At 44.7% G+C, this 27,387-nt stretch overlaps 1 protein-coding gene and 1 pseudogene across 22 annotated transcripts in view; both read left to right on the forward strand.

The window, feature by feature from the left end:
• Positions 1-27,387, forward strand: part of Pxk (PX domain containing serine/threonine kinase) — a 66,938-nt gene that overhangs the window by 5,419 nt on the left and 34,132 nt on the right. For 20 of the 22 annotated variants that reach the window (XR_001781106.2, XR_874027.3, XM_006517978.4 and 17 more), the window contains exons 2-4: positions 16,223-16,273; positions 18,747-18,794; positions 27,006-27,192. Coding sequence is in view for 20 of the 22 variants with exons in the window: in XM_006517978.4 (XP_006518041.1) it covers positions 16,223-16,273; positions 18,747-18,794; positions 27,006-27,192 (286 nt within the window). In the remaining 2 variants the exon portion in view is untranslated. Of the gene's footprint in view, positions 1-14,572; positions 14,779-16,222; positions 16,274-18,746; positions 18,795-27,005; positions 27,193-27,387 lie in introns of those variants that run through there. The other 2 variants (XM_006517985.2, XM_030247726.1) reach the window with 1 other exon arrangement.
• Positions 21,648-22,307, forward strand: Gm18144 (predicted gene, 18144; annotated as a pseudogene).

Below are 27,387 nucleotides of genomic sequence, written 5' to 3' on the forward strand. Positions count from 1 at the left end.
GGAGCATTCAGAGACCGGTAATTTAATTCATTTAGAGAGTTTGAGTCATCTCTTTCTATTGAAAAGCATCTGTTTGCACCTGACATAGGGATCAATGACACTTGTCCTCATCTGTCACCCCTTTTGAGTATTGCCCCATTAGAAATGTCTTGTAGTGGGGATAAATAACGTGGTGGTGTTCCTAGGAGAAAATGTGGAGTTCCAGGGCAGCAGTTTGTTGTATGTGAAAAGTGTTTTGTTCTTGTGTAGAATTGCAGAAACAGCATCCCTTCCATTATGATCTTGAGATTGTTCAAAATACAGGTAGTCAATAGAAAGTTTGAGTGTGTTCATTTGTAACACATAGGACAAACGCTTGGCTCTCACTGCGAGGCGAGTGTTATTTCCTTCTAAGCCTCCAGAAGGTTTTAAGGGCTTCACAGGAAAGGGAGCGCCTTCCTTATGTTGCATCTGTTGGCACTCTGAGGAAAGGGAACCTGGACTTCACCTGGGCCTGTGTGTGTGTGTGTATGTGTGTGTGTGTGTATAAACCTGGACGTCACCTGGACCTGTGTGTGTGTCTGTGTGTGTGTCTGTGTGTGTGGATAAACCTGGACTTCACCTGGGCCTGTGTCTGTGTGTGTGTGTCTGTGTGTGTGTGTGTGTGTGTATAAACCTGGACTTCACCTGGACCTCTGTGTGTATGTGTGTGTGTGTGTGTCTGTGTCTGTGTGTGTGTATAAACCTGGACTTCACCTGGGCCTGTGTGTGTGTGTGTGTGTGTGTATAAACCTGGACTTCACCTGGAGCTGTGTGTGTGTGTGTGTGTGTGTGTGTGTGTATGACTGTGTGTGTCTGTATCTGTGTATGTGAATGTCTGTAAATATGTGTGTATGTGGGTCTGTATGTGTATGTGTGTGTAAGTGACTGTATATGTATGTGTGTGTATCTGTGTATGTGTGCCTGTGTTCGTGTGTGTATTGGTATGTGTCTGTGTTTGTGTGTGTGTGTGCTAAAGTTGTGTGTATTCTTAATTGTACTTTGCCTTTTTATTTTATTAAGTAATTATTTTTGAGACATGGTCTTACTGTGGAGCTCTGGCTGGCCTGAAACTCACGGAGATCTATCTGACTTTGCATCCTGGTGCTGGTTTAAAGTTGTTTGCCACCATTCTAAGCTCAACCAGCTTGCTTCCTTCCTCCCTCCCTTCCTTCCTCCCTTCCTTCCTTCCTTCCTTCCTTCCTTCCTTCCTTCCTTCCTTCCTTCCTTCTTTCTTTTTTTAAAGATTTATTTATTTTATATATGTGAGTACTCTGTCACTCTCTTCAGACACATCAGATCCCATTACAGGTAGTTGTGAACCACCATGTGGTTGCTGGGAATTAAACTCAGGGACTTCTGTAAAAACAGCCAGTGCTCTTAAGTACTGAGCCATCTCTTCATCCACTCAATCACTTTTTAAAATTAATTTTTAATTAATTAATTTTAGATTTATTTTATGTACTAATGTATGTATGTGTGTTATATATGTTCCTGGTTCCTATGGAGGCCAAAAGAGAGTGTTGAATCTCCTGGAACTGGAGTTATAAATGGTTGAGAGCTGCGATGTGGCTGCTGGGACTCTAACCCAGGTACTCTGCAAGAACAAGTACTCATAACTGCTGACCCAACTCCTCAGCCCCCAAGGTTTTGTTTGTTTGAAACAGTTTCTTGTTGAACTCTCAGATTCAGCTAGACTGATGGCTACTAAGCCTTAAAGATCCTCCATGTCTGCATCCTGAGTGGTGCCATTAGAAGTAGATGCTGTGCCTGACTTTTTTTGTGTGGCTGCTAGGGATTGAATTCAAATCCTTATGCTTGTGTGACAAATACTTTATGGACTATTTAATCCCTTGAGTCCCCTTGGAACTCTGTATTTTTTAGGTTAATTTTTTATTGCATTTGTTCATTTATTTAGATGTGAGGAGAGTGGAGGCTGGATGGGTCCCACGTGTGTGGAGGTCAGAAGACAGCTTGCAGGAGCTGGGTCTGTCCTTGTACTATGTGGGTTCTGAGGTCACATTTGGGTCATTAGGCATGGTGACAAGCACCCTTCCTTACTGTGCTGGGATTAAAGGCAAGAGTTACCATGCCTGAGACCCACACACACATTCACATGCACACTTGTCTTAAACAGAGTTTGACTATGTAACCCTGGTTAATCTGGAATTTACAATTTAGACCAAGCTGTCTTCTAACTTGTGGTAACTCTCCTCCTCTGTCTCCCAGGTGCTGCAACCACCAGTGTGAGCCACCACACTGGCTCTCCTTGGAACTTTTAAGCACTTAGGGAAGGGAGTGGTAGACTCCTCCCATGGGTTTGCTCTTGAACTGGTTGTCATTCTGGTTAGTTGTGAATACCAGGCACACAGTGGGGAGATGAAAGTGTGCTGTCTCTTCAGAGAGGAGGCCATTGTCCTTTGTTCATAGGCTGAGACTTTGACTAAGGACACAATTGCTTTATCTTTGGTAAACTCTGGGATTTTGGAGACGGAGGTTTCTGCATATTGATTACTTAATCTTTAATTGATAATGCTGTTGACCTAATTTAGGGGAAGCCTGGCCATCTGTAGTGAAGAGACTGGTATATCCTCATAGTGTCTAAAGAGTGCACGGCTGAAAGCATAAGGAACTTTAGTGATGCGATTGCTTTCCAATAATTGAGATGCTCTCTTTTGTTAATGAGATTATACGTCAGCTTGGGAATTGTATTGTGACAGGAGCCTGCCCACAAAGCTTCTTTTACACTTATTTCTTGGCAATATCTTTATATAATCCACAAATCATACTTTATCCAGTAGATGTGAACAGTTTACTATATTCACCACAGTGCTGTGAATATATCAGTACAATTTAAAATGTTTTCATTACCTTCCAAAGCAACCAGCCACCCCCCTCTGTGGTCCTGGAAAGCTTTGTGACATTTCAGGATATTAAACTTGGAACATACAGACTCCCTCACCCTCGAGTTCTTTGCTTATTGCCCTGGCTGTCCTGGAACTCACTTTGTAGACCAGGCTGGCCTCAAACTCAGAAACTCAGAAATCCGCCTGCCTCTGCCTCCCAAGTGCTGGGATTAAAGGTGTGCGCCACCACCGCCCGGCTGGGCAGCTTCTTTCTATAAACCCTGATATACCTGTCTGTAAGCCTCTCAGAGCCTCACTGGCATAAAGCCTTTCAAGCTACGGATCTTAGGATTAAAAAAATGACTGTTAGAAAATAACCTAAAAGCTGTGGCTGAGGAGGTAGATGAGTAGATAAGCTGCTCACAGCAAGCACGATGGATCTGTTTGGATCTTTGCATAAAAGCTGCATGTGACAAGTGTACTTGTAACCCCAGAGCTGAGCAATGGGGAGACAAGATCCCGGGGCTTGCTGGCCGCTCAGCCTAACTAAATAATAAACTCTAGGTTCGTTGAGAGTCTACTTCTGTCTTAGGGTTTTAACTGCTGTGAACAGACACCATGACCAATCCAACTCTTCTTCCGAAGTTCAGTCCATTATTATCACGGTGGGATCATGGCAGCATCCAGGAAGGAAGGTGCAGAAGGAGCTGAGAGTTCTACACCTTCATCTGAAGGCTGCTAGCAGAAGACTGGCTTCCAGGCAGCTAGGAAGAGGGTCTTAAAGCCCACACCCACAGTGACACACCTACTCCAACAAGGTTACACCTCCTAACAGTGACACTCTCTGGGTCAAGCATATACAAACCATCACACCATCTTAAAAAAAAATATGCACAGGAATGATTGAGAAAGACACCTGATGTCAGCCTCTAGTTTCTGTACATGCTTAGATTGGCAAGCATGTGTCCACATGCACCCATACAAACATGTGGGCATGTGTGTACACACACACACACACACACACACACACACACACACACACAGACACACACACTCATACTCAAAAGAAAATTAAAGCTGAAAGCTTAAACTTAGTGAGATGTATATGTTTAAAATAATGTACTATAGTGCCGTATATATGAATATATATATGTATATATATGTATTATATTCTATAATGAACTGTACTCAAGACACTAGATGGATTATTTTTATTTTTATTATTTTATTTTATTTTTTTTCGAGACAGAGACAGGGTTTCTCTGTATAGCCCTGGCTGTCCTGGAACTCACTTTGTAGACCAGGCTGGCCTCGAACTCAGAAATCCACCTGCCTCTGCCTCCCAAGTGCTGGGATTAAAGGTATGCGCCACCACGCCCAGCTTAGATGGATTATATGCTGTAAAAAAGAAACCAACTGCTTTAGATTGCAGCTTGCATAGTGTGCTTTGGTATGTGTACACAGATGACTTATTAGTGGCCCAGGGGAAGGGCAGGGGGTTCTGGAACAGAAAGCAGTATGAGCCTTTCCCATGGCTCCACTTGTTTGTCCCAGCATCTTTGCTTATAACATTTAAATGCATTCCCCCACAGTTTTTGATATGGTTTAGAGCAACAAGTCATTCCTCCTCATTAAGTCATTGAGCAGCTCCTCCCCTCCCCGACCATGGTGAGGGAGGACATGAATGGAGAATGCTGGGTCTAAGTGTCTAAGAGCCACTTTTAGAGGTGGAGAGGGAAGTTAACGCAGGGCCTTCCTGCTAGGCCTGATGTCCTCCCCAGGGACTCATTACACTTTAGCTCACACTTTAGCCCCTTCCTCTTTGCTGAATGGGAAATGAAGCTGGAAGTAGGTCTGTCCAGCAATCGCAGGCATCTGTGCAGTAGAGAGCAGCCCACTGGCCCACTAGAGCACAGAGAATGGACAGTCCCGTGCCATTCTCTCTCTAAGCATGTCTGTGTGTGGGCCTGCAGGTTACAAACTGTCTCACACTCCCATATGGGACAAAGTTAGGAGTGAGTTAATTCTCCAGCCTCTGACACCCACATTGCTGCGTAACTGAGGCTGACAGACTGCCTTCCTTAGTTTTTTTTTTTTTTTTTTTTTTTTTTTTTTTTTTTTTGGTTTTTTGAGACAGGGTTTCTCTGTGTAGCCCTGGCTGTCCTGGAACTCACTCTGTAGACCAGTCTGGCCTCGAACTCAGAAATCCGCCTGCCTCTGACTCCCGAGTGCTGGGATCAAAGGCGTGCGCCACCACGCCCGGCGCCCTTCCTTAGTTTTTGACCAAGCCCAGGGACATTCCACCTGACCACAGAGTACCTCTGAAGCCTTCTACATAAGCCATTCCTCTTCCTTGAGATGTGGTAATCCTCTTAGCATCTTGCTGCTCAAATTGCAAATTTGCAACTATGCAAATGTATATCTATCTGCCTTCTATCTTGGTTGTTTTCCTGGGTGCTAGAACTACAGGCAGGAGCCACCATGCTCAACTTGTCTGCTGCTTTCTGTGTGCATGTTAATGTGTATGGTGCATGCAGGTAAATGTGTATATCCATGTGTTGTATGACACTTTCCCAGGGGAGATATAACACAGATGTCTATTCACCCCAGATAAGGAACTAATTACAAGCCTCAGAACAATACCACCAAAGTCCAACTTGCTGAGCCACTGAGTTTATTGGGATCACTAACAAGAACAGGGATGACTCAGAGGCAAGTGCTTCACTGAAAGGCCCCGCAGCTCAGGAAAGCTGCAACCCTGGAGCTCTCTTCATGACTCCATGACTTGTAGGCAGCTTGACAGGTCAATGAGTATCCCTTCCTGGTAGTTCTGCTGGTTAGAGTCTCTTAGAAACAGCTAGGCTGGTTAGAGACTAAGATGAGTCTCTTCCACAGTCCTTACAGCTTATGCAAACTTGAGGGGTGAGGGGCTTGTGCATCTGATAAATTTCAGGGACTTCTTGAGACTGCTGAGTTGTTTCCTTTCTGAGTCATAAGGAACCTCCCTCTAGAATTTTCTGGGTCTTAATGAATATTGCTATGTAATACCATACCCACAACATTATGTTCTCTTTTCTCACTATCAACCTTATTAAGACAAGAGTCTCTCAATGAACTAAAAGTTCACTGATTTAGCTAGGCTGGCTGACCAAAGTTAGCTTCTGGGGTCTGACTGTCTCAGCCTCCTAGTGCTGGAGCCACAGGCATGCATGCCTAGCCAAGTTGGATTTTTCACATGTGTGCTGTAGATTTGAACCAGAGAGGTGATCAGTTGTCATACATCTAAATACTGTTTTTCCATAACTTGCTGTATACATGCTTCATGTTTTTGGGCACTTGGTGTGTAGGGTGCAGGAGTAAACAAGATAGAATTGGTTCCTGCTTCGTACATTCATTTCCATTCGTTCATTGTGGTGTCTGAGTAAATATGAAAGGGCAGCCTGGAACCATTTGTGGGATCTATTGGATGGGGGCTTGGGATCTGAGCAGTGCTGAGGAGACATGAGCAGGTGTGTGGCACATGAGAGTGATGTCTTAGGATTTTGTGTTTTTGCTACTGTTTGCTGTTGGGGTATAAGGTTCTGTGAGGTGGATAGAGAAGACATGAATCAGTGAAATTAGGTCCTTGACATGATAGGAGAAGGAAGGAAAAGTGGGAGGAACATTGGGATGGTTTGTATATTCTTGGACCAGGGAGTGGCACCATCTGGAGGTGTGGCCTTGTTGGAATAGGTGTGACTTGTTTGGAATAGGTGTATCACTGTGGGTGTGAGCTTAAGACTCTCACCCCAGTTGCCTGGAAGTCAGTCTTCCACTAGCCACCTTTGGATGAAGACATAGAACTCTCAGCTCTGCCTGCGCCATGACAGCCTGGATGCTGCCATGTTCACGCCTTGATGATAACAGACTGAACCTCTGAACCTGTAAGCCAGCCCCAATTAAATGTTGTTTTTTATAAGACTTGCCTTGGTCATGGTGTCTGTTCACAGCAGTAAAACCCTAACTGAGACAAACATATTGAAGGAAAAGTTGATCAGGTGACAGACGGGTAGGAACAGGTGCACCAGAGCGATGACTAGGGAAATTGAGTGACATTGGGGCCAGAGGGGGGTCTTTACTTCTACCCTTTGAGTGACACTGAAATGAGTGTGGTGACTGTAGTACAGTTGATCTTGTCATTAGCAAACCATGAAGTACTTCACGTTAATCATTGATGTCTTTCTTCTCTTTCCTTTCCCCCTCTTCCTTTTCTCCTTAATTCCTGTTAGGTTGAACTTGTTGAAACATAATTTACATGCAATAAAATATATGTCATATATTTTATAATATAATATTATCAGTCTGCTTCCCCCTCCCTCTCAGAGAGATGGTCTCATTACATTGAGCTTGACCTTGAATTTCTGGGCTCAAATGATCATTTGCCTCCTCTCAAGTTTCTGGAAAGACAGGCAGGCACATGCCACCAGGCTCGGCCCCAAGGTTCTTTAAATGGCTGACTGGTATTCCACCAAGTGTATATAAACAGTTCATTATCTTCACATCAGCAGTTGGTAGCTTCCAGTTGGGTATATTAAGAGTAGAGCTGCCGTGAGCACTTGGGTAAAGTCATTGTGAACATTCATTTTCGTTCCTTCTGAATAAATACCTAGGGATGACATTGATTTAGTCTTCTTAGGGATGCTAAGTATATATTTTACTTTATGACACGTCATGTTTTTCTAGTTGTTTTTCTTTTTTTCATTTGATCCTTAAAACTATCAGGGTTGAGTTTCACTGGTGTCCATTTTCACTTGGAGAAAATGGAGTACAGATAGAATAGTCGTTATAAACCTCAGGGCTCAGAGTGGCAGAATGGCTACTCCTTGAACCTTGAGTGATCTGTTATCAGACCTGCAGAATGAGCTGTCTGATGGCTGCTCTGACCCAGATGCCAGCAATTTTAAGGTACCCCTGTGAACCCAGACTGAGTCAGTGATTTGGGTGGCCAGTTTTTTCAGTTTTCTCCGTGGCCACTTGGGCATGGAGCTAATTTATCACGCATGCTAGCGGCTGAGAGCAGCACCAGCCCGTAAAGACATAGCATGAGGGCATATGTAATTTTGCAATTTCCAGTGGCTACATTAACAGCAGTGGCAAGAGGACTGCTGAGATGGCCGGCTGGGTAAAAACACTACTTGTGCAGACCTGATGACCTGAGTCAGCCTGTGTCATTCAGTCACCATGCAGCTACGTGCAGGCCATATCCTCCTGACCTGATAGGCTGGTTCTGCTTACCCAGCTGACCTGAATGTGCCGAAAGGAACCTGCACAATGCGGAAGTGTGTGCCTAACTAAGGTCATGGAATGTAGGAGCGGCCTTGTCCTTGGGTCTGTCTTAGAGGCCAACTTCCCGGTCACTCTCACTAAGAGCTCAGGGACTATGTCTAAGGTACTAACTCTCTGAACTCTGGCCTTTAGTTGGGACTTGGAATAAACTGAATGGTCTTAGAGAGAGCTTGTGCCCTTTGAGAAAGCTATGACAGCATAGTGTGTAACGTCATGGTGACACACACAGCTGTTATGAACTAGAGTCCATGTGTTAGGACACCGTCATGTTCTCACTGGGTTGAAGAGACTTTGGTGTCCTCATCTCTCCGTCTTGGTAAGAACCATTATTAAAACCAGGAAGTGATATTGTAGCCGCTTAACTTCACTCAGAATTTCCAGATCCTCACGCAACCCCTAGCTGGTCTTGAATCTCTGAAGTTGACCTTGATCCTCTGACTCTCCTCCCCGTCTGTCCCGAGTGCTGTCAGGAGGGTGTGTGTCACCGTGCTGCTGTTAACGAGGTGCTGGAGAGTCAAGCTTCTAAGATGCACCTCAGCAGCCTTCCCACACCTATTTCATCAGTTTTCATGCAGATAGAAATTTTAATTTACTTTTTTTTTCAGGTTATGTTTTTTATTCTCCCCAGAACAATTACAATGCCAATGTGTGGCTGGGTGGTGGTACAGGCCTTTGATTCCAGCACTTGGGAAGTAGAGGCAGGCCTGGTCTACAAAGTGAATTCCAAAACAGCCCAGGCTGTTACCCAGAAAAACCCTTTCTTGAAAGACTAACCCAGCCAACCAACCAAAAAAACCCACCAGTGGGTGATGACAGGATGGTCCCTTATCAAATGAAAAGAGGGATCAACTCTATTTGTTATTGATAATCAGATGTGGCATCTCAGTCCTTTCCTCTCAGAAGTCTTGCTTAAAGCTGTGCAGTTTAAATGATAAGTGTAGCCTCCAATGTGTTGTGTTTTCTCTCAGTGCTGGGATTGAACAAAGTGCCTCCAGCTCTCTAGCCTCCAGCTGGGCAAGTATTCTACTGCTGTGCAATGAATGCCCCAGCCTACAAACCAACTTACTTCTTTATTTTTTGTTTTGTTTTGTTTTTCGAGACAGGGTTTCTCTGTGTAGCCCTGGCTGTCCTCGAACTCAGAAATCCGCCAACTTACTTCTTAAAAACTGGTTTTGGGGCCAATGAGATCGCTCAACAGGTAAATGTGCTTACAACCTGACTTACAACCTGAACAAAATCCCTGAGGTCCACATGGTCAGGGAAAGCCAACTCCAACTCTACAGGGTCATATTCTCTCTCTCTCTCTCTCTCTCTCTCTCTCTCTCTCTCTCACACACACACACACACACACACACACAGAGTAAATCACAGAGTAAATAAATGTTTTAAAAGTTGGTTTTCAGCAGGGCAGTGTTGGCACATGCCTTTAATCCCAGCACTTGGGTGGCAGAGGCAGGTGGATTTCTGAGTTTGAGGCCAGCCTGGTCTACAGAGTGAGTTCCAGGACAGCCAGGGCTACACAGAGAAACCCTGTCTCGAAAAAACAAAAACAAAAACCTTGATTTTCCTTATTATAAAATTTACGTATGTTAATTGACCATGACATTGTAGTGTGGTAAAGTGGGGAGGAATAGGAGTCGTAGGGCTAGAGTGACAGAAGTTGGACTTGTTATCCCTGCTGAGGAGAATGGCTGCTGCTGTTCTCTTTTTGACCCAGGCACTGCTATGCCGTAAAGACTGCAGACACTTTGAGAACTCGGAACCTGACCATCCTAGTGGCACCTCTGACAGCGCTCTCATTTAGTATTCGACATAGCTGCACTGGAAAGATAGGATTGTGTAGAGGGGTAAACTGAGGCTCAGAAAAATTATCCTGGTAAACTAGAAGGTACCAGTTGGGCCTTGAGTCAGGGTGTCTGTTGTCGCTACCCTGTGTCCTGACGCCAGTGGCATAAAGGAGAGGGACACTTCAGCCCTCTGCAGTCCCTGGGTCAGACACACAGAGAAACTGGCCCTCCAGCAGGTCAGTTCATCTGCTTAATGCTCTGTCCTAGCTGTGTGACAGGTGGTACCCCATGGCCAGTGCATCTGTTTCTACAGTTTTGAGGCACACAAATAACTGGACAAATAAGTGAAAGTTATATTTCATTTAACAGCTTTTTTTTTTTGAGGAGCCATTATGTGTGATATAAGGATTAGTTACTGAGTTCTCATTTTAGCAAATTATATCATTTTCTTGGTAGAATCTAAGGGCCACTATACTATAAAATGCTCCAAGAGTTGCCTGTTTAACATGCATCCAAAGGCTAGGTGGCACACGTCTATGATCCCAGTACTTGGAGGGCTGAGGCAAGAGAATCATGAACTCGGGCTCGGCCTTGGCTACGCAGTGAGAGACCCTGTCTGAGACACAAACAAGCACATGCATTCTGTAGCCCTGTCTGAGGTCAGCAGAGTTCAGAGTGCTTCCTCTCGGACTGTCTCTAACTGGAGCACCATCTGTCTCTGAAGTTTGTGCAGACCAGCTCTTCTGTTGGGAGAGACCATTCCACGGAAGAGAGCATGGACTTCAAAAGGGCCTGAGATCATGAACGTGTTCACTGCAGAGATCAAAGTGGGCTGTGTGCTTTCCTTGACTATGCTGTGAGCAGAAAGAAACTACACTTTTTGGTTTTGCATAAACCAAATAGGGGGATTTTGTTTGGGGAAGAATAAAGCTGAAGGTTCTATGATGTAATTAGTTAGAAGTTTTAAACAGACTCTAGTGGTTGGAAGGAGATGCGCTTGGCTTCTCTCACCTGCCAGAGTTTATATTAAGAATTTGTGGTTCTTCAGATGCCTTTAAAATCCTTAAGAATTTCATTTGTTTGAGGGTGTTTTTTTTTTCTTTTTTTGCACACTGTTGATTTGCACAGAAATTGACAGAGAATAAAAACTAGGTTCTAGCACTGAAAGTCTACAGAAGAAACAGTGATAAATGATGCCCATTTATCAGAGCAAAGAGTAAATCATTCATTCTAAGTGATATATTAAGGATGGTAGAGCCAGGCAGGTGCCAGTGAGCTGAACAAGCCATTCTATTCTGAGAGTTCCTCAGAAGACATGATGACCCTCAGGATGTCTCTGCCTCAGTCACAGCTGCTGCACTGTTTGGCTTTCTAAGTTTGAACCTTAAACAAAGTATGGTTGTTTGTTTGTTTGCTTGCTTGTTTGACTCAAGGTCTTCACTGTGTTACCAGCAGGCCTGAAGATTGACGGCCTGTGAACTCTATTATCTTGTGTTAGCCTCCTGAGTATGTGTCACCACACCTAGCCTGAATGTTAGTTCCTTAGAGAGGTCTCAATCTGAGACCTAGAGATCCTGTGGCCCTTTTTTAGAGCACGTAGATTTTACCTGTTTATGGTAGGTACAGACTTTCTCATTCCCAAGGGCGAGGTCCGTGGCAAAAGCCTCTCAGGAGCCCTTGCTCTGTCTCGGTGCTGACCTCACAGTGTGCCGGGGGAGATCGGCAACGTAAGAAACGTGCAGAGCTCTTCCAGACTAATCCAGTCAGAGAGAGCTATTTTCCCAAGCATGGACACGGGACGGACGGAAATAGCGTTAACATTTAAAAAGCTGAGCACTCCAGGATTTAAATATTTTGAACAGCAGACTGAACGGCATAAAACAGGAGTTTTTAGGATATCAGCAGTCTGATAGAGAAGTATTAAATAGAAAGAAAAGGTTCGTTTGGTCAGGATGTACGAGAATGTAGAAGGTTGGTTGGGGACTTAACCTGTGGCCAGTGGGAGCCATGGGAAGTTCCAGCGCAGAGAAGTACTGTTTGTCTCTTGTTTGCAGCATTCTCCCTGGTCCTTCCAGTGAGGGACCAGTGCCAGTAGAGAAGTGAGCTTGGGAGTCACCTGAGAGAACTGGCTCATCTCTGGAGACAAGGCAGTGGGGCTGCCTCTCATCTCAGACCAGGTAGACAAGGCAGGGCTGCCTCCCATCCCAGACCAGATAGCTGCTCTCACAAAGCGCAGCTCCCTTGCTCTTTCATGAGGGTGATGCTTCTCCATGTTTACAACCCCAAGAGACTTAAGTTAAGTGTGGACGATATACTCAGAGAAACAAACGAGCTGAGCCCTTAGGGTGAGAGGAAGGGAAGAGGAAGGTCATGTAGGCTGGGCCGGGGCTTGGTTTGGTTCACTGGTGTCCTGCCCATGCAAAGGTTTTATTTCTGCAGGGTGGAGGTTCCTCTTAATTCTCTTCTCTCTTCTTTTATGCCACATATCATGTGACCTAGTACATGTCCAATTTGGAAAATGTCAGCACCAGACTATAATGACTTGCCACAGTGCCCAAGTGCTCCCAACTCCCTTGCATACCAAGAGTAAATGTGTGGTGGCAGGAAGGCGAGGAGGGAGGGAGCTCTCTAGGAAGTAACTACAGGTGCCTAGGCTGGTGTAGCCTGGGCTTCTTAGTGCTCCTGTCTGTCTTTTAGGACCTTGGTGATTGACGCTCTCTTATCCGCACACAGGGTCTGTTCCATGTCAGAGAGGGTGAGAAGGGTGGGCACGAGTCACTGGAGAATCTGGGGTGCCATCTCAGCCTTCAGCTCAGGAGGAAGCTGATTTCAGGTCTCCAGGGCTTTTGGGCAGTGGACAGCTCAAACAATGGAAATTTGAGTGAGGTATTTCATTTTGGCCAGTTTGTATGGCAATTCTGAGGAATCTTGAAAAAAAAATCAACGACTATTTAGTCAGGAAGTAGTTTTGATCCATTGAAGCAGAATAGAAATGTTCTGAGCAAAATTGCCTCTCTAGTTTTTCATCTTTCTTTCATCTGTCTGCAACTACACAGCACATGGGGCTCACAGACTACAACACAGCCGCTGCTCTTGGCGTCGTCATAGATGTAGTCCTTTCCCAAATAGAGCGATTTTATCACTCTTTATGATTTAAGTTTGTTTGTTTGTTTATTTATTTATTTATTTTAGTTTTTTGAGACAGGGTTTCTCTGTAGCCCTAGCTGTCCTGGAACTCACTTTGTAGACCAGGCTGGCCTTAAGTTTATTTTTAAAGTAAGCAATTTGTTTTATGTGTATGTGTGTGTATGTGCGTGCGTGTGTGCACGCATGTGTGTGAGAGAGAGAGAGTGTGTGTGTGTGTGTGTGTGTGTGAAAGCAGGCATACACCATCACAGCTCACGTAGAGTCAGAGGACAGCTCTCAGGAGTCAGTTTTCTCATATTCTTGTGAGATCCAGGGAAAATAATAGAACTTACATAAGTTTTTGTTTGTTTGCTTGCTTGCTTTGCTTTGCTTTGAAGATGGTGTCTCTCACACACTTCTGACTGTCCTGGCGGTCACTACATAGACAACACTAGCTTTGACCTCATGAGGTCTGCCTGCCTTTGCCTCGTGAACGCTGGGACTAACGGATGCACCAAAACCTCAGTCTCATTTAAGTCTCTATCAGAAAACCGAATGCAGGATGGAGGTGGCACATACCTTTAACTGCAGTGCTCAGGAAGCAGAAGCAGGCAGATCTCTGTGAGTTCGAGGCCAGCCTGGGCTACACAATGAAACACTGTCTCAAAAAACCAAAGGGGATGGGAGAGAAATCAAAAAAGAAGGAGGGAAGGAGAGGAGGAGGAGATGACTAAGACTGAACTGTTATTTTTCCCACTGCTATGCTAAAACACCAAACAAAAGCAACTTAAAGAATGGTTTATTTTGGTTGCAGTTCGAACATTCAATATGTTTAAGGGAAGGCCTGGTGGCAGGAGAATAAGCAGCTGTCATATGGCATCCAGTGAAGAAGCAAGGGAGGCAAATGCTGGTGCTCAGCTGTCCTTTTAAAATTCACCCACTTCAGGACAGCCCGTCTGTCCTAGTCAGGGTTTCTATTCCTGCACAAACATCATGACCAAGAAGCAGGTTGGGGAGGAAAGGATTTATTCAGCTTACACTTCCATACTGCTGTTCATCACCAAGGAAGTCAGGACTGGAACTCAAGCAGGTCAGGAAGCAGGAGCTGATGCAGAGGCCATGGAGGGATGTTACTTATTGGCTTGCTTTCCATGGCTTGGTCAGTTTGCTCTCTTGTAGAACCCAAGACTACCAGCCCAGGGATGATACCACCCATAAAGGGCCTCCCCCCCTTGATCACTAATTGAGAAAATGCCTTACAGTTGGATCTCATGGAGGCATTTCCTCAACTGAAGCTCTTTTCTCTGTGATAACTCCAGCCTGTGTCAACTAGCCAGTACACTGTCCATTCAGGATGAGCCTTCCCTCTTCAGTAAAACCTTTCTGGAAATTCCCTCATAGACACCTGCTGCTAGGTCATAATCCTTATCTATGTTGTCTGACAGTAGATCCTAAGTCTCCTTTCAGAAAGGGTCATTGCCTGTACCTAAGAGGAAACCTAAGAGGAAAGATCCATACACAGGCAGCGAGAAGACCCTGGACATGGGTACCCTGGGAACATGAGTGGTCCATGCCCATGCTCCCAACATCCAGGAGGCTGAAGCAGGAGGGTTGATGGCAAAGTCTAAGGCTAGCCAGGTCTACGGAGGTCCACAAGAGACCTGTTTCACAAACAAGTAAGCCATATTCTCTAGTCTAACCTGTTTCTAAATGGCTATTCACCATTCATTGACCCTAAGTGTAAAAATAGACAGTTTCCCTGAGTGTTTGGGTCTTTTTATTTCTTTGTCTCTGACTCCCACCACTTAAGAGACAGGGTTTCTCTGTATAGCTCTGGCTGTCCTGGAACCCACTCTGTAAACCAGGCTGGCCTTAGAGATCCACCTGCCTTGGCCTCCTGAGTGATGGGATTAAAGATGTGCACCACCATTGTCCAGAGGGTCTTAATTTTCTTTTCTCTGAAGTTAGTGTCTCTCTATGCATAGATGATGTAGCCTAGGCTGGTATCCAGCTGGTGATCTTCCTGCCTCTGGTTCCCAAGGCTGGCAGTGCAGGTGCTGATGTGTCAGGCATTTCAGCCCTGCTAAGTCTGGAGCTTTTTGGACAATGGTGTGAGGACCCAGAGTGTTTGAGATTTGGATCTCCTGATTAGAGGCATCCAAGCTGTAACTGTCTTTTTTAAAATCCTTTTGATAAACTTTTCTTTTAAAGCAGCCATAGTGCCCCACACCTTTAATCCTAGCTCTTGGGAGGCACAGGCAGGCAGATCTCCATGAGTTTGAGGCCAGAATGGTTTACATAGAGAGTTCCAGGACAGCCAGAGTTCCATAGTGAGATCCTTGTCTGGGAAAACAAAAACTGCAACAAAAGCATCTCACACACACACACACACACACACACACACACACACACAAACACACACACCACACACACACACACACACACGCACACTCATACTTTTTTCCCTTTAGATTCATTTATGTTCTGTGTGCATATTTTGTCTGCATGTATGTATGTATTCTGTGTGTCTGTCTGGTATGTTGGAGGTCAGAAGAGGGTGACATAGATCCTGGAACTAGGGTTATGGAGGGTTGGGAGCTACCATAGGGTGCTGGGACCAGAACCCACATCTTTCGAAAAAGCAACAAGCACTCTGGTTTTTGTTTTTTCAAGGCAGGGTTTCTCTGTGTAGCCCTGGCTGTCCTGGAACTCACTTTGTAGACCAGGCTGGCCTTGAACTCAGAAATCCACCTGCCTCTGCCTCACAAATGCTGGGATTAAAGGCGTGAGCCACCAAGTCGTCAGCAACAAATACTCTTAACTGAGCCATGACTCTGGCCCTTTTATTTCAAGTCATATGTTTATCTGGTATTCACATCAATTAAAACAGAATCTCACAGTATGACACAAGCCGGCCTCCAACTTGTCATTCTCCTGCTTTAGTCTCTTATCGCTGGGAGTACAGATGTGGGCCACCATGGCCTGAAGCTCCCTGCTGCCCTGCCTAAGACTGAACCCAGAGCTGCCTTCATGCTACTTACTTTCTGGCTACCTAGCCACATCCCTCACCCAGATAGCTTTTTATTTTATAGCTAAAGCTCTTTCTTTCATCCCTTTTAGGAATATATCATCCGGGTGCAAAGAGGAATTTCTGCAGAAAACAGCTGGCAGGTGAGCATTTTCGTTTATTAAAAAAGAAAAAAATTAAACTTGTGGCCAAAGCTGTCTCTGGATGTCAAAAAATCTGGAAAGGTCAGAATATTCATATACTGCAAATCATATTTCTTTTAGGTGTAAGCCTTTAGATTTCTTATTCTAATTTTTTAATCATGTATATGTGTGTGTCCGTGTGGGTGTGTGGTTATGAATACCATGCCCATAAAAGCCAGAAGAGGAAGTTGGATTCCCTAGGGCAGGAGTAACAGGCAGTTGTGAGCCATGTGATATAGGTATTGGGAAGCAAACTGCTGTTAACCCACCAACTGTTTACCCACGAACCATTTCTTTAGCTTTAAAATTGTTAAGTACCCCAGGTTTATAATGTAGGATCTAGAAAACTTGTATCAGGGCTTTCTTGTTCGTGGTAGTTTGGTTAATGTGTACATGGTCACCAGGAAGAATATTCTAAAAAACTGTTCTCCAGCTCAATCCCGAAACCCTGACAGTGGAGTCCACCAGGTAGAAGTGACGTACAGTGAAGTCACAGCATTTTATGGACATGTTTACTCGTGGACAACTGGTGCTAGCTGCTGTCCCTTAGATGCTCTTCCTGAGGTCCCCAGCTCTGCTTTTCTCAGTGCTGGCCTTAGAGAGAAAGACAATGTTGAGAACTAAAGATCTTTCCCATCCTGGTTGGCTTGAGGAGGGTGGCTGGATTCTGTGTTGGGCTCCTTTAGTGTTCATCGTTGCCTTCCTGCCCCCTTCTGATAGTCTGAGACCCAGCTCAAGCCTTAGCTCCACCTTAGGCGGTCTCTGACTGAGTGCACCAAATGTGGTCTTTTCTTTGCCTAAAATGTCACGCTGCTTTTGTCTGACTAGGAGTTGCATCTGTCATCTCTTGACCATTTACGAAGTGTCCAGCACTGATTTAAACGCATTAATTTTTTATTCCATCTTAAACCATTCCTCTGTGCCAGCATTCTTCCCTCTTGCACTTGGGAGGTAAGCAGCTGACCTGAGGCCATGTGCTTTAGACACTGGCAGATCAGCACTGTCCTGCCTTCCGCTTCCTTGCTATCAGGGATGGACACACATGTAACTTTATGTGTATCTGGCAAGAATTGTCTTACCAGAATGGTCAAACCCTGATACAAGTTTTCTAGATCGACTGCATTATAAACCTGAGGTACTTAACAAAAGGGGGCTCTTGGACCCCCACCCTTACTGCATGACACTCTCTGTAGGTAAGGTTCTAGGTGGTATCCAGGTAATTTATCTACATACATTTGAGAACCAGTGATAAAAACTGAATTCAAACTATTCAAAAGTACAATGATCTCATTACCTAAATGTCTTATTTATGGTTTCTAGCTCTGATAAAAACACCTAGAACAAAGGCAACTTGGGGGAAGAAAGGGTTGATTTCCCTTTACATCATTTATTTATTTATTTATTTATTTATTATATGTAAGTACATGTAGCTGTCTTCAGACACTCCAGAAGAAGGAGTCAGATCTCATTACAGATGGTTGTGAGCCACCATGTGGTTGTTGGGATTTGAACTCAGGACCTTTGGAAGAACAGTCGGTGCTCTTAACCACTGAGCCATCTCACCAGCCCCTCCCTTTACATCTTATGTAAGTCCATCACTGAGGGAAGCCAGGGCAGGAATAGGAAGGCAGGAACTGAAGCAGAGGCCATGGAGGAGTACTGCTTACTGCCTTGTTCCTAAGCCTTGCTCAGCCTGCTTTCTTATAGCATCCAGGAGCCAGCCCATAGTGGCAGGCCCACAGAGAACTAGAACTAGGTCCTCCCACATCAATTATCAATCAAGAAATTTACCACAGCCCAACATGTTGGGAGCATTTTCTCAGTCGAGATTTTCTCTTCCCATATGACTTAAGCTGCTGTCACACTGACATAAAAGTAGCCGGCACACCAGGGCTAGTAGGATTTGGCTGTGTTCTAAGTAGTAACATCGGTACAACCGAGAAAGGACACATGACGTGAAAACTGGACTGTCTGCCAAGAGGTGAGGCAGCCTTACTTTCAGGAGCAGACTTAGTCTCTAGGGGCGCTGCCATTTTGACTGGATGATGTTTTATCCCTGACGAGGGCAAGTGGCATCAGAGCTGTCTGCCTCCTCTTGTTGTCATTTATGCCCGGTAAAACTTTCCTTTTGCAAACCATTAATCCATCTTTCCATGGACTCAGTTAATATGAAAGATATTAGAAAGGCAATTTGTCCTGAAAACAAGATAAAAAAATATTTTTGTTGATGTTTAAATCTTTTGTTGATGCCTTGTGAATTTGACTGGCATTAACCAGTTTACTTTGGCTTATCAGTCAAACAGTGAAAACTGGGCAGCACTGCTCTGCTGGCACAAATGTACCAGCTCTGGAGCACCAGGGAATCCCAGGTCAGGAGGTGGAGAGGGATGGATGGCTTTGCTGAATCAAAACACCACTGCTCTGTCTCTTACAGATCGTCAGAAGATACAGTGACTTCGATCTGCTTAACAACAGCTTGCAAGTAAGTGCTTCAAATCACTGTGACTCATGCTGACTGCGAATGACGCCTTTCTGTTAGAATGTGTGGAGAATCTCCCTTTGTGGATCAGGACTGTCTACATATATGACTACATATAATTCATGTAGGTCTGTTGAGATTTGATCTTTTGCTATGTCTTGTAATGATAAGTACTGCCTCCCCACCCCACCCCCAGGCCTGGTTGCTCCCAGGGGCGAGAGAGTCTGCACATACCCAAGTGATGCTATGTGACCTTGCCTTCCAGTTAGTGAATAAAGATGCCTACAGCCAGTAGCTGGGCAAAAGAGAGATAGGCAGAGGTCTTGGGTCCCGGGGCTTGGGGTTCAGAGGAGACCACAGCTGGGAGGAGAATGTGGAGAGAGGAGAAAGACACCGTGGGTTAGGAGTCAAGAAAACATGGTCATGAGAGCTGGCCAATTGGAGTTAAGAGCAGCCCAGATGAATCATAGTAAGTAATAACTTGGGGTTATCAATAGGAAATAGATTTTAATAGCATAGGGTGTAGATATCTGCCCAGCCTTAGTGATAATAAAGGCTTATTATAAATATAAATGTTGTATGTATCTTTTATCTGGGAACTAAATGATCAAAGGTTGGGATAGATGCTCCAGATGGAGAATAAATATTTTTTACAACATAGGTGGATCTGGGGCTCTCTCTTATAGGCTTTTCTGCTGGACTTCTCTGCAGTTAGCGCTGCATATCATCATTAAACCATAACGGTAGACACTCGGTCTTTTTCTGTTTGACGATTTCTCTGAAGTACACATTTCTAAATCTCTTGGATTTTAATATTCTAACCTAATGTCTTTAATCAAAAGAAGGAAGCTCTGCCAAGGCTTTGTCTGGAGAGACAGCCAGTGCCAGGAATTCATGAAAGCTCGCGGATGGGAGTCAGCACCATCAGAATCTTGGCTGTGCCAATGAGTTCTCTCCCTGGCAGACTGGTCTTCACGGGCTGTGGAGTCCTAAGTACTGTTGGGCTTGTACCATTCCTCAGATGTGAGTGATAATAGAAACCTTTCCGCCAGGGCCTGATCAGCTGCGAGGCAGAGGGCTGGCTGCTCTCTGTGACTGAGCTAGTAGTTATCACACATGCTGAGTACCAAGCACTAATGCTGTGCACCAAGCTCAGGAGAACTTGGGTAGAAAGGAGCATAATGCTGCCTTTCCCTTCAGATGGCTGTGATTTAGGTCAGACCTCAGAAAATGGTATCAGCAGAGCTGTGCCAGGACAGGGTTTCTCTGTGTAGCCCTGGCTGTCCTGGAACTCACTCTGTAGACCAGGCTGGCCTCCAACTCAGAAATCCGCCTGCCTCTGCCTCCCAAGTGCTGGGATTAAAGGCGTGCGCCACCACGCCCATCTGAGCTGTTCTTTTACTGTAAAAGAATGTGTCCGTTTCCCTCTGCAGTTGGCCCAAGAATCTGTAGGACACGGTGGTGTTACTGTTGATCCTTGCTTCGTAGTTCTGGAGATTGCGTGCAGGGCCTTTGCATGCCCTCGGCTCTACCCCTGGCTACAGCTTCATCCTGTTACTTGCTTTTAGTTTTATCATAACCAGCGGAAATCTCTAGATAACAAACATGTTGACAGAGTTTGAGTGACTGTTATTATTCCTTGCCATATATAGCCCTGGCGGGCCTGGAATTTAGTTTTGCTTCAGTGTGGTTTTGCTTTTTAAGATTGGTGTTTCCTACCTGCGTCTTATTTCACATGCAGATATCCACACGGCCTATAGGGGGGTGTTTTGTTTTGTTTTGTTTTGTTTTGTTTTGAGATAGGGTTCCATAAAGCCCAGGCTGGTCTCCACCTCTACTGTGTAGCCCAGTATGACCTTGAACTCCTTCTGGTCCTCTGCCTCACATGCTGGGATTACAGGAATGGGCCACCGCATCTGGCAGGGGGAGGTTTTTAGTTGTCCAAGTAAACAAACAGAAGAAAGTACAGCCAGCGTTTGGGCAGGGAAATAATTTAAAAACAACCTCTATAACCACAGGGTCCAGAAACCTCAGAATGAATCTGACCATGGTGTTCAGGGTCTGATTACTCTCTACAGACAAATGAATCCCTGCTGAAGGAGAGAAATAGAATCCCAAGTATGGAGTCTGAATCCAACAGGAACATACTTTGGTGGAAATGACAATTCAGAATGTAAACTTCCATGTCACATGATATAATTACATTAAATGTTTGGGAAGATTGGAAGGAAAAATGCCAAAATGTTAACAGTGATGATGCCCAGACGGCAGGATTGTGGGTTATGGTTTTGTTTCCCCCAGCACTTTATGGTATGTGGTACTTTCCAAATCCTGCTAAAACACATAGAAGCTATATAAGTAGAAAAATAGAAGAAAAGTCTGTGTTTTCCAGAAGTTTTATGGTTATCCTATTTCACAGTAACAACAAGAAGAAAAAAAGCACCATGTTTCAAATATATGCAGTGTCAAGTTAACAGCCATCCAGGGACCGCAGCAGTGGGAAGTTAAGGAGACGGGGTGGGAACTGGGTGGAGAGGGAAGGAGCTGCAACTGTCCTTAGACTCCGGGGAAACCCAGGAGCAGCTGCTGGTACACCTTAGGTCAGCCTCATTTTCTCCTTCTCAAATGAAAAGGACTCTTCTGAAGTCTCTTACATTTCAAATGTTTTATGATTTGAATTTTACTGTCTATTGGTGACCTTGGAGAAACTTATTTCATGCTGGAATTAGGGGTTGTTGAGAGTTTAGGACACTCACTGGCATATGATTGAAGGTAATTACAACTTATTAAGCTTCAGTGCTGGAAGGGAGTAAGGAGAAATGGAGGGGTTTCCTCCAGATAAAAGCTAGGTTCATCCCTTTCCGCTCGGCCGTTCTGTATGGGAGGCAGCCTTGGCACCCAGCCGGAATGGCATGAACCCGAAGCCCCACTTCACAAGGATTGGCAGCAGCGAGTGGACACATGGTTCAACCAGCCGGCACGCAAGATTCTCAGGCGCAAGGCCCCGTAGGCGCATCGCCCCTCATCCCGTGTCGGGTCCCTTCAGGCCCATCGCGAGGTGCCCTACAGTTAGATACCACACCAAGGTCCGGGCTGGCAGGGGCTTCAGCCTGGAGAAACTCAGGGTGGCTGGCATCCACAAGAAAATGACTCGCACCATCGGCATCTCTGTGGGCCCAACAAATCCACTGAGTCACTGCAGGCCAACGTGCAGTGCCTGAAGGAGTACCGCTCGTCCTGTTCCCCAGGAAGCCTTCTGCTCCGAAGAAGGGAGACAGTTCTGCTGACAGGACCTTGATGCCCACCCGGAATGTGTACCAAAAGGAAAAGGCCTGCGTCATCACAGAAGAGAAGGACTTTAAGGCTTTTGCCAGTCTCCGAATGGCCCGTGCCAACGCCCGGCTCTTTGGCATCCGAGCAAAAAGGGCGAAGGAAGCTGCAGAGCAAGACGTTGAGAAGAAAAAGTAATGTGCTGCTGGAGAGGTGCAATAAATTTTCCATAAAGCAAAAAAAAAAGCTAGGTTCCTGGAAGCTGGTCTGGGCTCTGTGTCGTTTAGAAGGTTCTCTAGGCCAGAGGACCAACTTCACGCTCCACTCTGGAAACTTCCAGCTCCGCACTGCCACTCGGAAGTTGTTATGACTCGAACTTGTGGGTTTCTCTGCTGCCCTTGCTTCCCCACAGGGCTGCTCCTTTCAAGGGAAGTTGGGCTTTGTTGAAACAAGGCGAAGCTAGTGAAAGGAGCTGGCTTGACACGGCCTGTGTGAAGGCGTCCAGTCTTAGAGACTGTCCTCGGTGTGCTTGGGATTCTTTTCTCCCTCTAAGGTTTTATCTTCTGTGGCGAGGAGGTTGTCAACATCATAGGAGAAGGCAGAAGGGGATACAAAACATCTCTTAGATGCTAAACTTTTTAAGCAGCAAGGTTTAAAAATTAACTCCCATTGCAGCTTCAGCACCTTGGGGAGTAGCTGTTGCTTTCTGACCCAGAAGGACTGTAGATTCACAGCATGGGGAAGACGGCTCTGAAGATTTGGGAGACGTCAGGCAGAACAGTTCTTTCTTAGTATGAAGCGAAGTCTGAAAAATTAGCCCGAGGGTTGTGATGATAGCTCAGTGAGTGTCTTCCCAGGTAACAAAGCACTTCCTGTGATGAGCTGTGAGGAATGTCTAGAACCCAAGTGTGCTAGCCCAGGTCGGTAATCCCAGCCCTCACCATTCCAGACAGATGTGTTAGGCTGGAGTGTAGCTCAGCTGATAGAGTTCCACCTTAACAAGCATGACGCTCTGGGCTCAGTTCCCTGGCACTACACTGAGTAAGGTATTGTACACACCTATAGTCCCAGCACTTAGGAGATGGAGGCGTGAGAATCAGGCTCAGAGTCATTCTCCGTTACCTAGAGTGTTTGAAACTACTCAAAATAAACAAAGAGAAAAGACAGACATTTTATTAAATGCATGCTTCTGTTCCCCACCATGGATGGAAATAGCCAGCATACCGGAGTTTGAGGCCACTGCCACCCTGTAGGATGTTGTAGGATTCGGTGGATGCTGTTAAATCTGTTCACAGTAAAGAAAGAAAAGTTCTAAAACAACCTTGCTCAAATAATCATTGTGATTAAAAGAGGAATGGTTTTCTTTTTTAGTTGAAAAGGGTAAGTGACTATGATAACTATTCCATCACAGAGAACAAGAGTTAATTACCTGTTCCCAAAGATAACTGTGTTTGCCAGAAGTTGTGACAGTTTTCATGGGAGCTGGAGAGGTGGCTCAAGAGGTTAGGAGCACTGGTTGCTCTTCCAGAGGACCTGGGTTTGATTCCCAGCACCCACGCGGTCGTTCATAACCCTCTATAACTCCAGTTCTAGAGAGTCTGGTGGACTCTTGGCTTCCATGGGCACTATGCACTGGACTTCATAGTCATAAATACAAGGGAGACAGTTGTACACATACATTTTTTTTAAATAAAAGGTTTTGAAGGGGAAAAAAGGTAGTTTATTTCCATATATGAGCACATCCATGACTTAAAATATCCCCAGGTGTATATAAAAATTCAGCAATTTTTATAAAATATTTTTAAAGGATACACCAGTTATGTTTTAGGCTATATTTATATATCGCCTTATTAATGCTTTCTGTCCATGAGCAACATCAAGAAAAAGAGTGGCATGCTGAGTGATGTGCTTTCTTTGTACCTATGCATTTTATTCAGCTAAATAGGAAGCTAAGCCGGGTGTGGTGGCACATGCCTTTAATCCCAGCACTCGGGGAGGCAGAGGCAGGCGGAATTCTGAGTTCGAGGCCAGCCTGGTCTACAAAGTGAGTTCCAGGACAGCCAGGGCTACACAGAGAAACCCTGTCTCGAAGAAAAAAACAAAACAAAACAAAACAGAAGCTGCAATCACTTCTTGGCCTTTTTGCTAAGATCTCTTGGAGAAATCACAGTTAGATAAAGCTTAGCTTGACGAATGAGGAAAAGCACTTGACTTGTAAGTGTCTTATCTAGTGATGAGCTGTGCTGTGGTAGGTTTATCCTAATTGTGGCCGACATGTTTTCATAGTTATAGAGGAGACATGGGCGACTCATAGAAGGGAGTTTATTTCGGGGTCCTTTTCCAGGGGTTTAGAGCCCAATGGCAGCAGGTGGCAGACATGGCAACTTGAGCAGCCAGCTGAGAAAGATCTTGAGGTACAAGTGTGAGGCAGAGAGAGCAAACTGCTCGGAGACACGGCTGCAGGCTGTCAAACCTGCCTCTGGTGACACATCCCCAGCAAGCCACGCCTCCTCAAGCCACAAGCAACCAACTGGGGACCAAGTGTTCACCATATACAAGGGCCTGTTGGGGCCATGCTCACTCCAGCCACCACACATCTCTTGCATCTTTCATTTGACTGTATCAGTGTTGTGTGAAAACCCAGAGGAGAGCCTGAGTCAGGTTTGCCCAGACTAGCTTACCTTGCGTCATCCTTTTCTAACTTCAAGATGCCCTTCTTGTTAGACCGCACGCTCAGCTGCTCAGTATGTATGTCACTTGGATTGCTTTTTTGTTTTTATTTTATTTTATTTTTTATTTATAAGTGTCAAATAGCACTGTGGCTCTGGAAAGTAAATTTGCTTTGTTTTTCAAGTTTAAAAATAGTCATAATAGTTTTAAGTGATCTAGAAAATGACAGTGCATTGAGTACCTGCTTTTACCTTTTCTTTTTTCCCTAGCCATTGTAAGCAGTAATGAATCAATTTTACACACACACACACACACACACACTCACACACATGCACATACACTTACACTCACATACTCACACACACTCACACACACACTCACATACTCACACACATTCACACACACTCACACACACTCACACACTCACATTCACACACACACACACACACACACACACACACACACACACACACACACTCACTCCTTCAAGGACAAATAGAAATACAGAAGTGAAAACCACAATCAAACATTTTAGGTTGAAAACCCAAATGCCAGCTGGGAGGTGGTGGCTCATACATTTAATCCCAGACTTGGGGGGCAGAGGCAGGTCAATCTCTGAGTGTGAGCCAGCCTGGCCCGTGACAGCCAGGGCTATGCAGAGAAACCCTGTCTTTCTGTCTTGAAAAAACAAAAAAACAAACAAACAAGCAAACAACAACAACAAACAAAAGAAGAAAAGAAAGTCCAGCCAAATGAAGGCTGGGCTCTGATGGTACTCGCTTTTAATCCTAGCACTCAAGTGCCAGGCCAGAACTGTTACACAGAGAACTCTCTCAGAAAAACAAAACAAAAAACCAAAGGAAACCCAAATGAGACCTAAGGAATTATTCAGATAGCTTCTAAGAAGGAAGCATTTTGAGACACGAACAGGATAACCTCCTAGGCTCCTGTATATATCATAGGATCATAGGATCCTAGGCTCCTGTATATATCACAGGATCATAGGTTCCTGTATATATCACAGGATAACCTCCTAGGCTCCTGTATATATCATAGGATCATAGGCTCCTGTATATATCATAGGATCATAGGATCATAGGCTCCTGTATATATCACAGGATCATAGGATCATAGGCTTCTGTATATATCATAGGATCATAGGATCATAGGCTCCTGTATATATTATAGGATCATAGGATCCTAGGCTCCTGTATATATCATAGGATCATAGGATCATAGGCTTCTGTATATATCATAGGATCATAGGATCCTAGGCTCCTGTATATATCACAGGATCATAGGATCATAGGCTTCTGTATATATCATAGGATCATAGGATCATAGGCTCCTGTATATATCATAGGATCATAGGATCCTAGGCTCCTGTATATATCATAGGATCATAGGATCATAGGCTCCTGTATATATCATAGGATCATAGGATCCTAGGCTCCTGTATATATCACAGGATCATAGGATCATAGGCTTCTGTATATATCATAGGATCATAGGATCATAGGCTCCTGTATATATCATAGGATCATAGGATCATAGGCTTCTGTATATATCATAGGATCATAGGATCCTAGGCTCCTGTATATATCATAGGATCATAGGATCCTAGGCTCCTGTATATATCATAGGATCATAGGATCCTAGGCTCCTGTATATATCATAGGATCATAGGATCCTAGGCTCCTGTATATATCATAGGATCCTAGGCTCCTATATATATCATAGGCTCCTGTATATATCATAGGCTCCTGTATATATCACAGAACCTAAAAGAGGCTTAGCAGTTGCTGGTTCATGTTACCTAGTGTAAACACAGAGAACGTTTTCTTTCTTCTTGGTTTCTCTGTGTAACCTTGGCTGTCCTGGAAAGCACTCGGTAGACTAGGCTGGCCTTGAACTCAGAACTCAAAGACACCTGTCTCTGCTTTCCCAAGTGCTGGGATTAAATGCATGCACCGCCACTGCCTGGCTGCTCGTGTTAATTTTGTAAAAAACAATTTTTCTTTGTATTATGTCCATATATAACTTCGGCAAAAGTGAAAAAACAAAACCCAGTTACATTCACATATAGTTTTACTCAATTATGAGATGTATAGTTTTATGTATGAAATCATAATAAAATATTAGGGTGCATCTTCAAAGTCTATATTGTTTTATACTTAATGAACCATCATGCTTCAGGACTCAGATATCAAATTTCACTCATAGATAACATGACTATAACTCCTTTTCTTCCCTCCTTTCCTCCCGTTCTTTCAGATTACAGGCCTGAGCCTGCCTCTTCCTCCTAAGAAACTGATTGGAAACATGGACCGTGAGTTCATCGCTGAGAGGCAGCGAGGCCTGCAGAACTACCTTAACGTCATCATGGCAAATCATGTCTTGTCCAACTGTGAGCTGCTTAAGAAGTTCCTAGACCCAAACAACTATTCTGCAAACTATACTGGTAAGAAGTGGAGTGTGCGAGCTGTGGCGTCGCAGGGTGTGAGCTCAGCGAGGGGTGGTGTTTGTGGGGAGACGTGCACATTTGCAACAGGGCAGGGTTTCTTTGCAAAGTCTTGCTTGGTTGTAATTGTCTGAACATCTATAGAAAGGGCATAACTTACTTCCAAAATGTGTATGATGCCTGTACAGAAAAACA

The sequence above is a fragment of the Mus musculus genome, chromosome 14, assembly GCF_000001635.26.
Source record: "Mus musculus strain C57BL/6J chromosome 14, GRCm38.p6 C57BL/6J".
Taxonomy (NCBI): Eukaryota; Metazoa; Chordata; class Mammalia; order Rodentia; family Muridae; genus Mus; species Mus musculus.